This window comes from Thamnophis sirtalis, unplaced genomic scaffold (genome assembly GCF_051295495.1).
Source record: "Thamnophis sirtalis isolate CommonGarterSnake01/CBP01778 unplaced genomic scaffold, rThaSir2_p1.2 scaffold_3, whole genome shotgun sequence".
In the NCBI taxonomy this organism is placed as follows: Eukaryota; Metazoa; Chordata; class Lepidosauria; order Squamata; family Natricidae; genus Thamnophis; species Thamnophis sirtalis.
The window spans coordinates 21,937,209-21,950,347 of record NW_028261383.1 but is presented as its reverse complement, the minus strand read 5'-3'; the positions used below and the strand labels follow the sequence as shown (position 1 = coordinate 21,950,347).

Below are 13,139 nucleotides of genomic sequence, written 5' to 3'. Positions count from 1 at the left end.
TCTAGGCTGGAATACTGCAATGTGCTCTACATGGGGCTGCCCTTGAAGAGAATCCGGCGACTTCAGCTGGTCCAGAATGCAGCCGCGCGAGTGATTGTGGGCGCACCACGGTTCGCCCACATAACAACTATCCTCCGTGAGCTGCGCTGGCTACCTGTTGATCTCCGGGTGCACTTCAAGGTCCTACTTACCATTCATAAAGCGCTCCATGGTAGTGGATCTGGCTATTTGAGAGACCGCCTTCTGCCGATTACCTCCCTCCGTCCCATCAGATCGCATAGAGTAGGTCTCCTCCGAATTCCATCCGCCAGTCAGTGCCGACTGGCGACTACGCGGAGGAGAGCCTTCTCAGTTGCAGCCCCAACGCTATGGAACAATCTCCCCGTGGAGATCTGCACCCTCACCACCATCCAGGCCTTCCGCACAGCCCTCAAGATCTGGCTATCCCGTCAGGCCTGGGGATAAGATTTTACTCTCGCCCCTCCCGAATGTTGAATGAATGTTGTGTTTTTACTGCCAATTATTTTTACTCACATTTTCTTTTTGTGTTCTGTCCTGCACTCCCCTCCCCTATTATTGTAAGCCGCCCTGAGTCCCCTCAGGGAAAAGGGCAGCCTATAAATGTTTAATAAAACTAAAACTAAAAACTCTGGCAGTGGCCTACATCACTGTTCCCTCAGTATTTCCCATGATACTCCACTGAGGTAGAGAGGGCTGGAGAGAGGATGGCAGGGAAGGTGAGAAGGAAGGGATGGAGTGGACTGGGAGAGAGGAGTGGTAGAGTGGGAGGGGATGTAGGGTAGAGGGGAAAGATGGAGGGAAGATAGTAAGTTGGAGGGGGGCGGAAGAAAGAGGTGTAGCAGTTAGACTTATATACCGCTTCATAGGGCTTTCAGCCCTCTCTAAGCGGTTTACAGAGTCAGCATATCGCCCCCACAGTCTGGGTCCTCATTTCACCCACCCTGGAAGGATGGAAGGCTGAGTCAATCTTGAGCTGGTGAGATTAGAACCCCTGAACTGCAGATAACAGTCAGCTGAAGTGGCCTGCAGTACTGCACCCTAACCACTGCACCACCTCGGCTCGTGTATGGAGAGTGGAAGAGGTATATTGGGTTTCTATTTGAGTTTGAGTTTCATTTTATTTATATTTCTGGGGGTATTGTTGACAAGAGGAATTGCTGTGATTATTGTTTAATGTTGTATGGCCCCGGTTATGCACAGTATATATGTGACTGTATGAAAATGAAAAATAAAAACATTTTAACAGTCGATACTCCCCTCCCTTCTTATACCCTGCAGGGAACAGGTAGGCAACCAACTGGAGACAAGGAGGGGGAGGAGGATGGAACACTGACTTACAGTCATGTTCCAAGCCTCCCACACCAGAAAACAGCAAGTGACATAGTTCTTGGCATGAGATGTGTTTTAATGCAGGCTTGAAAACTCAGCACAAAGTATCTGAAAAGTTATCGCTAACTGCTGCTGCTTCACATCTGGTTTTAAGAGCCCTGTATGCCCCTCTCCTCCCCAGCAGCTTCTGGATGCTAAGAATGGCGGAGAAGCTTTGGACCAGGGGTGGGTTCCGGCAGTTACAGCTCCTCTGTGCTCTCTTCTTTTTGGAAATTGATTGGCAGCTGTGGCGGAGGCTTCCTTTCGGTTGGCCCTCCTCCCCCTCCTCCTCTCGCAAGGGGGTGGCTGGCTGTGGGAAAGCCGGGAGGGTGCACGCAGGAGCAGGGAGATGACCCCCCCCTTAAGCCAGTGCCAAAGGGCAGCAAAGATGCCAGCGGAGCCACTGGCTGCTTGCTTAAGGAGGATCCTAGCAGGACGCAAAAGAACGTGGCTTCTCTCCTGCATCAAGGCCCCAGCCTTGCCGTGTCCCGCAGCTCCTAAGCCGAGCGCGGAGGGCGCAAGCGGGCAGCTAACGCTGCCTTACACGCAAATGTGGTGTGAAATGATGTACGGGGCCGTTTCTCTCGTGCGCTGAGGCTCCAGAGACCCTCCTCCTCCTCCTCTCGTGGGGGCGGGGGAGGAATAACAGGGCAACGGGATAGCTGGAGCCTTAGTGCAGGATAGAAGCTGCGTCCTTTTGCGAGTCTTTGCTGTGCTTTGACGCATGCTTGAGAGGCGTCCCGGCCACTGTTATCTCTAAGGTGCGCGGCTGCGTGGCCGCGCACCTTGCAAGAAAACCCCGCGCAGCAGTTTCTATCTGCCACGCAGAGATTTATGTAAAGGAAACGTGTGGAAGTCCTTTGCAGGCGGCTACAACTGGATCCGGCAATGCTGTTGCCTGTTGGAGGAGGAGAAGGCGAACCAGCCTGCCACCGCCAGCCCCACCGCTCTTCCCGCCCCCTTCCCAGCCCCACAGTCCAGCAGTCGCAGCAGAAACAGCCCTGGGTCTCTGCTGCCGCTCCCCGCATTTTCTGGACGGGGATCCCTTGGAGAGGGGATTCCTTCCTGCGAGACCCCGTCCAGAAAATGCGGGGAGCGGCAGCGGAGACCCGGGGCTGTTTCTTCTGCGACCACTGGACTGCGGGGCTGGGAAGAGGGCGGGAAGAGCGGCGGGGCTGGCGGTGGCAGGCTGGTTCGCCTCCTCCTCCTCCAACAGCATTGCCGGATTTCTGCCCAACGCTGCGGGGGCGCCAGCGGGAGCTTTAGCGGCTTCATCTCAGCCGCAGCACTGGGCAGCAAATGTGTTGGTGCTGTTGGAGGAGGAGGAGGAGGAGGAGGAGGAGGTGGTGGCAGCAATAGCACCTAAGGACAGGACAAGAAGCAATGGAAACTTGTCAGAAGGAGACTCAAGCTGGAAATAAGGAGAAATCTGACAGTAAGAACAATTAAAATCAATGGAATCTTAATTCATTTGCTACAGGTTTTCAAAAGACTGGACGGCCATTTGTCTCAGATGATATAAAGACTCCTGCCTTGGACAAGGGGCTGGACTAGAAGACCTCCAGTATCCCTTCTGATTCTATGATTTTAAAAACCACAAGCTTTATACAGCTCGCTTGCAACTTTACCAAATTTAATTCAGCCATTTCCTTTTGTTATTAAATGGGTATTGCTAGTTCAATGCACATGCACTCCACTTTTAAGATGCTGAAAAAATCCCCATGACCTGCAACAAAATTCATTCTTCCACTCTTATCTTGCCCTAACTTCTGATAGGTTCCTGAAATATAGATCTATAAAATTTAGTGAAAATATTTCTATCTATTTTAATACAGATTGTAAAACAGATTGGGGAAAATGACATTAGTGCTCTGGGATAATAGCAGGTTTATTTGGATTTTCAGATAAAAGGTATCTTTTGTGCTAAGTTCTAACAATGTAGTTCTCTAATGTAACTATGAAACAGTCCAAATATATAATTCCCCTCAGGGAGGAATTCTGGGAGTTGAAGTCCACAAGTCTTAAAGGTGTCACGTTTGAAGACCCCTGAGTTTTTTCCCCCCTAAAGGGTTAGGGGTGCAAGGTTCTTGTAACAACAGCTTTAAGACTTGCGTGCCTCAAATGCCAGACTTTCTGAGCCAACATTTTGGTTGCTAAGCAGGAGCGTTGTTAAGTGATACTGATATTATATAACACTTTTAATTAAGCGGGTACCTTGAATAAACATAACTTTGAGTTTCAAATAGTACTGATTTTGTTGTTGCCTTAGGTGACATCTGAAAAAAATTCAGGTGCTCAGGCATGAAAATATGCCGCTCAAACACTATACTTTTCTGCTCACACTGAAAAAAAATTAGAGGGAACATTGGTACCGGCTACAGAAAGCAGCTAGATGGGGAGGGTGTGTCTACCTGCTTTGTGCGATGTGTGTGTTAGGGGGGGCATGGATTTTTTGGTGCTGAGAGAGAAGCAGCTGCGGCAGCGGGAAAACGAGGCTTCTTTGCCAGCCTTCCAGCTGAGAAAACAGAAATATTCGCCGGTTCTGTGGGTGTGGCTAGGTGGGGGGGGGCCATACGACTGAGTGCGCGTGAGTGACCCATCTAGCCACGCCCACAGAGCCTTTAGCTTTACAAAAATTGAAATCCACCCCGTGACTGTTTCAGAAGAGGAAGTTCCTCTGGGCTTCTCGCCTGCTCCCATCCTTTCTAGCCATGCAGTACTCGATGGTTTTATCTCCTTTAAATTCAGCCTCAGACGCCGCAATTGTACTGTTGGCTTTCCTGTTACAAATGCTGCCATCTCTTGATAGGAAGCCGAAAAACAGGGTTGAGTCTTGCTGTGTGGTGGTAACGAAGGGGCTTTGGGCAATTCCATCACCCTGGAGCTGAAGATGGTTTGTGTTGCAGATGAGATGTCTTTTGTCTTTCTGGGGCTATTAACAAAGGTGGGGGCTGTTTCTCCTTTTCTTATCCAGGGAGGTATAATATTCTGCCTTTTTAATATTTCCTAGATTTCATTTTTCTAGGAGAGGGTGGGGGCTATCTTTCTACACCCCCTTTGCATCAACAGAGTTACATGTCCCTCAAGTTTAAAATGGAATTAGGCACAGGAGACATAGGACACCACAACAAAGCTCTACATCACAATGCCAACCTAACTGAGGGCATTTCATGTAAGCTTCTTTCCTAACTGCTATCAGCATTTGCAATAATTTTTTCAAAAACAGATTCAAGAGGGATCTTGAAAATCAAGGGAAAGGCATAAGGTACAGTGTTTCCTTCCTGTTTGATTGGCAGCAACATATTTATCTGTTTGGTGCTTAGGGAAGTTTCAATCAGGTGTTACTTATTTTCATCTCTGTACCTGTTGGCACCTCTATTTGGTTGCTAATTGACACTGCACTGAAGATCCTACTGTTTGGAGTCTCAGAAAGACAAGGCTTGGGAGAAGTACGCAGTTCTCAGGATTTCTGTTGACACATTGGTGGTAAAAGTTTGAAACTCTACTCCTGCAAAACGTGGGTTTGGAAAAGCATCTTTGGGACAGCAGCTTGAGTGCTAGAATATCCAGTTTGTTCAAACATGACTTAGATGAAGAGATTGGAAGAGAACTCATCAAATTTGCAGGTGACATCCAGTTGCAGGGAACAGCCAATGCTTTAAACCAGTGATAGCGAACCTATAGCACACGTGCGCGAATGCAGAACCATGTCGGCTGGCACATGCAGCATCGCTCATTCTTCTTCTGGATTTCAGCTTTTCTTAACGTGTGTGGCAGTCCCGGAAACTGGAAAAGCTGGTCTTCTGGTTTCCGTTGTCCGCATGTGCAATGGGCAGCTGATTGTTGTGCACAAATGCACGCCAGTAACTGGAAGACAAGCTGGCTGGTGAACATACGTGTGTCAAAAACAGGAAGTTCATTTCCCGGCGCTTGCATGCACACTTGGCAGCTTCTGCTCCGGGTCATGTCCCTGAAAAGGTCTGCCCTCACTGCTTTAGAGGATAAGCCCAAGATACAGAAGGATCTTGACAGATGTGAGCACTGGGCCCTTTCCAGTAAAATGCAATTCAGTGGTGAGGAACTTATACTTAGGCAAGAAAATCTAAATGCACATCTATAGAAGAGGTTGCACTTGGCTCAAGAGCAGAAATTGTGTCAGGGACCTAGAAACAATCACAGTGCGCTGTAATTGCCGAAAAAGTCAATTCAGTCCTCCTCTGCAGCATCACAGGGATAGTATCAAGATCATATTAAGTGTTAGTATTGTGTTTTACTGAAGTAAGGCTACACTTTGAATCCTGCATCCAGTTTTGGTCACCAGAATACAAAAGTGTTTAGGCTGCAGAAAGAGTGCAGAGAAGAAGAACAAAGTCATGTAGGGAACAGGACGATGAACAGTTGTAGGAATTGGGTAACAGAGAGAAGGACCAGAGTGATGGCAGTTTTTCAGTACTTATTATATTTTACTTGGCTGAGCTGCAAATATAGGTTGCTAGGAGTCTGAACATGACTGATAGCACATAATCAGTGAGAGGATCTGACCAATGCCATTGTTAGATAGGACAAGCCTGTTTTTCAGCCTCTTGTCAGGAGATGGCAGCATCTGTGACTCAAGAGCCAACAGTGAAATTGCGGCCTCTCCAGTTGACCTTAAAGTTAAACCATCGTTAAAACCATCGAGTACTGAATTGCTAGAAAGGATGGGGGAAAAGGAGCACAGAGGAACTTCTTCCGAAACACTCACGGAAGACGAGAGGGGAGAGTGACGCGCAGAGAGACTCTGGCGCCTCTTCCAAGGATCGAAGCAGCAATCTGGTAAACCCACCTCCTCTTTCCTTAGTGTGTTGGAATAATTTATATGTAATTCTTGGTTTCATCCCTTGTAGTATAAACTCAGAGATCTCCATCTGCAATTGTTTCAATGGAGTATCACTTACAAGTATTTGTAAAGTCTAAAACAGAAAATGTATTTTTGCTAATTAGGGTGCTGGAGGTTAAAACGTACAAAGAATGGTTATAGGAATTGGGCATGTCTAGTCTAGTGAGAAGGACTAGGGGAGATATGACAACAGTGTTCCAATATTTGAGGGGCTCCTATGAAGACAAAGACGTCCATTTATTTTCCAAAGTACCAAAAGAAAAGATGGATGGAAACTAACCAAAGAGAGATGCAACCTATAACTAAAAAGAAAATTCCAAGTAGAATGGTGGTCTTATTTACAGATACAACCAAGTTTGCACAGGATAGGAAGAAGGAAGGTATTACCAAAGATTACACAATATTAGATAAACCTTTGATGCAGACAGAAAACAGGTTGATCAAAGTGTTATATAGATTTTTCTTGGAACATAAGCTAGAGGAGGAACATGTCAAAGAAATTATGGTGTCCTGGGTGAAAAAATTTGATTATAATGGGGAATTGGCTAAGTGGTAAAAACTTTGGATACTTAATCGGAAACTAACATTGGCTACGTCGTATAAAGAAAAATTTTATATGTTCTACAGATGGCATCTCCCCCCAACACGGCTATATAATGTGAATGTATGTTCACTTTGACTTTGCGGTACTGCATTGTTTTAAATTTAAAAATAATAAAAATATACTAAAAAAAAATCCTACCGATTGCAGCAATCAACCAATGGAATAGCTTGCCTTCAGAGGTTTTGGGTGTTGTAACTTTCAAAAAGAGATTTGACGGCCACTTCTGAAATGGTAGAGCAGAGGGGTGGACTAGAAGACCTTTAAGGTCCCTTCCCACTCTATTATTCTGTCATATACTGTAGTCATCTTAATTACAGCGATTCTATTCAATAATTGCTATTCTAGGAATTTGTATTGACCCAAGTCAACCAGAGAATTTCATGGTTGCATACAAATGTGAACTTGGGTCTCTGTAATCTTCAATGTGTCAAATAAATCATAATTAAGGTTATTTTAGTGGGCTATTTCCTTTTTACCTTTAATGTATATGGTATTTTTTTAAAATATGTATATCTTCTGCAACCATTTTATAAGCAATTACTTTGAATCTTACAGGCAAAGAGGATGCCAATAAGAGAACTCCGGACAACTGAGAATAACAAGCAACGTTAAAAAGGAAAATCAATGAAGCCAGAAATCAAAACATTTCCGTTTCCTTCAGAAACCCACAAAATTCTCCTTCTTCCCCAGCAGGTAATCAAGAAGAGATTTCGAACTGGAAAATGTAGGATATGCAGAACACAAGGATACATTACAGGTAGTCCTCGACTTATAACAGTTCATTTAGTAACTATTCAAAGTGACAGTGCCACTGAAAAACCTGACTGATGAACATTTTTCACACTTATGACTATTGCAGAAGCCCATGGTCACATGATCTGTCTTTGAATCCTTGGCAGCTAACTCACATTTATGACAGTTGCCCTGTTTTACAGTCACATGATCCCCTTTTGCAGGTCCACAGATGTGGCTATTGTGGGCAAAATTCGTATTTCAAATCACAACTGAGTGTGCACGAAATGATCCACATTGGAGAACAGCAATATTAATGTGGCCAAAGCTTTAGTCAGAACTGCTCCTTGTGGTTGGTTCATGGAAGGAGCCACATAGGGGAGGAGCCCTACATGTGCTCCCAAGGAAGTGAGCTTGGCAACTTGGTGATACATTAGAGAAATCCTACCAGGGAGAATCCTTACTGTGAGAAAAGTTTCAGTCTGATCTCCAGCCTGGTAATATATTAGAGGATGCACACAAAAAAGAAATCATATGAATGTTCTGATCGTGGGAAATGTTTCAGCAAGAATTCCAACCTGGTGATGCACCAGAGGACTCACACAGGAGAGAAACCTTTTGAATGTCCTGACTGTGGGAAAGGTTTCAGTCACAATTCCCACCTAGTTATACACCAAAGGATTCACACAGGAGAGAAACCTTTCGAATGTCCTGATTGTGGGAAAAGTTTCAGTAAGAGGTCCAACCTGGTGATGCACCAGAGGACTCACACAGGAGAGAAACCATTTGAATGTCCTTTTTGTGGGAAAAGTTTCAGCAGGAACTCCCCTCTGGTGGTACACCAGAGGATTCACATGGGAGAGAAACCCTTTGAATGTCCTATCTGTGGGAAAAGTTTTAGTTATAATTCCAGCCTGGTGAAACACCAGAGGACTCACACAGGAGAGAAACCTTTCGAATGTCCTGACTGTGGGAAAGCTTTCAGTCAGAATTGCAGCCTAGTGATTCACCAGAGGACTCACACAGGAGAGAAACCCTTTGAATGTCCTGACTGTGGGAAAGGTTTCAGTAACAGGTCCAACCTGGTGACACACCAGAGGACTCACACAGGAGAGAATCCCTTTGAATGTCCTGTTTGTGGGAAAAGTTTCAGTCGCAATTCCCAGCTGGTGGTACACCAGAGGTCTCACACGGGAGAGAAACCCTTTGAATGTCCTGACTGTGGGAAAAGTTTCAATCAGAATTCCGACCTAGTGCAACACCAGAGGACTCACACAGGAGAGAAACCTTTCGAATGTCCTGATTGTGGGAAAAGTTTCAGTAACAGTTCCAGCCTAGTGCAACACCAGAGGACTCACACAGGAGAGAAACCCTTTGAATGTCCTGACTGTGGGAAAGGTTTCAGTCAGAATTTCCGCCTAGTGATGCACCAGACGACTCACACAGGAGAGAAACCCTTTGAATGTCCTGACTGTGGGAAAGGTTTCAGTAACAGGTCCAAACTAGTGATACACCATAGGACACACACAGGAGAGAAACCCTTTGAATGTCCTGACTGTGGGAAAGGTTTTAGTGACAAGTACACGATGTTGAGACACCAGAGGACTCACACAGGAGAGAAACCCTTTGAATGTCCTCTTTGTGGGAAAGGTTTCAGTCAGAATTCCGACCTAGTGTCACACCAGAGGACTCACACAGGAGAGAAACCCTTTGAATGTCCTGACTGTGGGAAAGGTTTCAGTAACAGGTCCAACCTGGTGACACACCAGAGGACTCACACAGGAGAGAAACCCTTTGAATGTCCTGTTTGTGGGAAAAGTTTCAGTCGCAATTCCCATCTGGTGGTACACCAGAGGTCTCACACGGGAGAGAAACCTTTTGAATGTCCTCTTTGTGGGAAAAGTTTCCGTTGGAATTCCGACCTAGTGACACACCAGAGGACTCACACTGGAGAGAAACCCTTTGAATGTCCTGTTTGTGGGAAAAGTTTTAGTTATAATTCCAGCCTGGTGGTACACCAGAGGACTCACACAGGAGAGAAACCGTAGGAGTGTCCGATTTGTGGGACAAGTTTCAGTTCTAATTTCCACCTGGTGCAACACCAGAGGACTCACACAGGATAGAAATCATATCTTTGTCCATATTGTGGGGAATGTTTCATTAAAAAATTCTACCTCATGAGTCACCAGAGAACTCATATAGGAGCGAAACCGTATGAGTGTCCCGCTTGTGGCAAAAGTTTCACTCAGAATTCTAACTTGATGAAACATCAGAGGTCTCAAATGGGAGAGAAACCCTTTGAATATCTTGACTGTGGAAGAGGTTTCATTACAAAATTACAGCTCACAAATCACCAGATGATACACACAGGAGAGAATGCTTTTGAATGTGCTGACTGTGGGAAACGTTTCACCAAGAATTCCAGTCTGGTTAAACACCAGAGGACACACAGAGGAGAAACCGTATCATTGTCCTCTTTGTGGCAAAAGTTTCAGTTAGAATTCTAACATGGTGATACACTGGAGGTCACATGAAAAACATGGAATGCCCTATTTAGGAAAAAGTTTTCATTTTAATTCGAACCTAGTGAAACACCAGAGGACTCACATGGGAGTGCCTTTCAAATGGCCAGTCTGTGGATAGTACTTTTGGCCAAAATGACTCCTTATCGCAGGCTTGTCAAACTAGATTTCATTGAGGACTGCATCATGGTTCTGTTTGACCTGGGTGGAGGGCTGTGGTGGAAGTGGATAGGGGGGCATAGCTATCTTGACGTCACTTCTGTTGGGGGCACCTGTGGTAGCCCGAGTGCTTTGCCAACAAAAATGGGATTTCGAGCGCCATTTTCAGGTGCTGTGGCCTCCTGCAACCCTCTATCAATGAAAACGGAGCTCGGGAGGTTCTCCTGCGTCCCCCGCAACCTCCATTTTTAGTTGCAATGGCCTCCTGCAATCCTCTGCCAGTGCAAATGCTGGCAGAGGCACCACGTACCAGTCCGTGGTTTCACGACAGCCCTGCTGGCCGGATTTAACCACCCTGCGACCCGCATCTGATCCTGGGCCTTGACTTTGACACCCCTTCCTTATTGCATACAACTAAATATATATGAGGCAAAAGTTGATGAGTTTGGAGAAGGTTTGAATTTCATTTCTGAACTCCCGCTGAGGGTGTAGGTGAGAACACTGAATATTGGCCTCATCTGAATACTGGCTGATCATTTTGCTGAATTAACTTCACCGCTTGCTCTTCCTGATGAAGCCGTCACATGAATGTGCAAATTGTTAAGCTCAACAGTGGCTACTTCAGAGTTTGGAGAATCCCACCCTTGGGTCCTCCTAGCCCTTTCCCTTCCTCACAGGTCCTAATAGGTCAGTTGTCCCCCATAGGCTCCCCACATGGTTCCATAGACCTCCCCCCCCCAAACACAAACAGGATCTCCACTTCTACTGGATCCCTGCAGTCCTTAGGCCTGACTCCCACCCTACCAGGCATCACAGCCTCCTGCATACCTTTTGAAGATCTCTGAATCTCATGTGGGGAAAGAGGCCAGGGCATGTATCTCTGGGCTGTGTGACTGCTTTATGGAAACAACCATTATTTTGACCGGGATTCATCCGTAGGCCATGCAGTGAACTTGTGGAAGAAGCTGTCGTTTTGCCATGGCTGCCTGTGTCAATATGGTGCCTGCTTCTTGGTCACTGGGAGTGGGACGAATTGTTCTGTTTTGCTACCTTAACACTTTGTAGACTGTGTTAAGGAATTGCAGGTGCAATGAAAATGGTGTCTGCCTCTGGGAGATCTCCAAAAGGGCAGGCCATGTATCCCTGGGGTGCCTGATAAGTGGACAAGTACCTCTTGGCCAGCCTTGTGCTGCAGTTGCCTATAACAGCCAATTTAGTCCTAGGTTGCATCAAGAGAGGAATAATGTCAAGACAACAAGAAAATATAGAATTGCTTTATACAATACAACACTTAGAATACATAGTTGAGTGCTGGTCACCATGATATAAAAATGTTGAGACACTGGAAAATGTGCACAGAAGAGCAACCAAGGGGGACAAGATAGCTGTTTTCAAGTACTTATGCATCTGACACAAAGAAGAGCAGATTGACTTACTCTCTAGGGCACCAGATGGCAGGATAAGAAGTAATAGGTGGAAGCTAGTTAAAATAAGGCCCAAACTAGAAGATATATTTTTTTTGTCAGAGCAATTAATCAGTGGAATAGAGTGGGCTGGACGACCATTTGAGAGGGATGGTTTAAGTGTCCTGCCTTGAAGAGCAGGTTGGACCAGAAGACCTCTGAGGTCCATTCCAAGCCTATAATGCAACGTTTCCATGAATTTAGTGGCTGTTTAGAAGATAGGTAAAGAGCAGCCACATGAACTTCCTTGTGGATTTTTCGGGGGGAAAATTATTCAGAAAATTAATGTAAATAAAACTCCCAAAACCCCCACAAAGCTTTTAAAGCAAAGCAAAAATAGACACAAGGTTTAAAAAGAAAGCAAAAAAATGTGCAAAAACAGATTTACATATACTATCCCCTCCCCTTGAGTATTCATACATATGTCGGACCAATATTAGTTACCTCCCCTTGTGAAGCAGGCCCAAAATTTATAAAGTTCTGCCTCTATTTACAAACAATTTGACTTTCATCAATCTACTACACAGAGAGGCAAAGTGGTTAACAGGTGAATAAACAGCAAAATTAAAATCGCATTAACAATTTAGTTTTGCATTTAATTTGTATAAAGTCCAGAATGGCTTTTTATTTACCATAATCATTGTCTATGATCTATCCGGGATGAAATATCTTTGTTTGATTCTTACGAATAAAACTTTTTCTTAATATTTTGGCTGAGAACAATAAAACAACTATTGTGTCTTATTCCTCAAAATCATAAACCTCTGTTGTCTCTCCATTTTCACCACAGTCCAGTCCAAATAGTTTTCCAGTTGGATATGGCAAGTCCATTTCCCAGCGACAACCAACTTCCCTTCAAAGTCCGGTTCATCACACATCGAATCTGTTCACTCCAAATCTGTAGAATCCGCAATTCCTTCAGCCTTCTCCAACCAACCAGCAGTTTCAAACCATGGCGAGGAATCTCTTAAGAAGTGGCTGTGCTCCCTATGGAAGCTTCTTGGGAAGAGCTCGGGCTCACAAAGGGATTCATTTCTGTGCGCTCATAATCCCAAACGCTTCCATCAGTTTTTCAGGCCATTTCCAGGCTGTTTTTGGAGACATTTTTGTGCTGTTTTTGTTTGTTTTGGGGTTGTGTTTAGGTGGAATGTGAAATGATTTGCAGGCAGTATTGGACTTGGCTGGGGAGAGGATTGATAAATCTTTGAATATCCTCCCCAGTGCCACTGGCAAACTCTGTACTGCAGTGTACCAAAATCGATTGGCTCTTGATTACCTCCACGCAAGGGAAGGAGGGTCTGTGGGAAGTTCAACTTGTTTAATTGCTGCCTTCACATTGATGAGACTGAACGTGTCATTAAGCAGCTCACCACAGAAATAAGGCAACTCAC

At 45.3% G+C, this 13,139-nt stretch overlaps 1 protein-coding gene across 1 annotated transcript; it reads left to right on the top strand.

Annotated features, from left to right (window-relative positions):
* Positions 1-7,579: 7,579 nt before the first annotated feature.
* Positions 7,580-12,455, top strand: LOC148047527 (uncharacterized). The gene is made up of 2 exons (XM_087708367.1): positions 7,580-8,787; positions 9,628-12,455. The coding sequence occupies exons 1-2, from the start codon at positions 8,117-8,119 to the stop codon at positions 9,650-9,652; spliced, it is 696 nt and encodes a 231-aa protein (XP_087564493.1). The 5' UTR covers positions 7,580-8,116; the 3' UTR covers positions 9,653-12,455.
* The last annotated feature ends 684 nt before the right edge of the window (positions 12,456-13,139 follow it).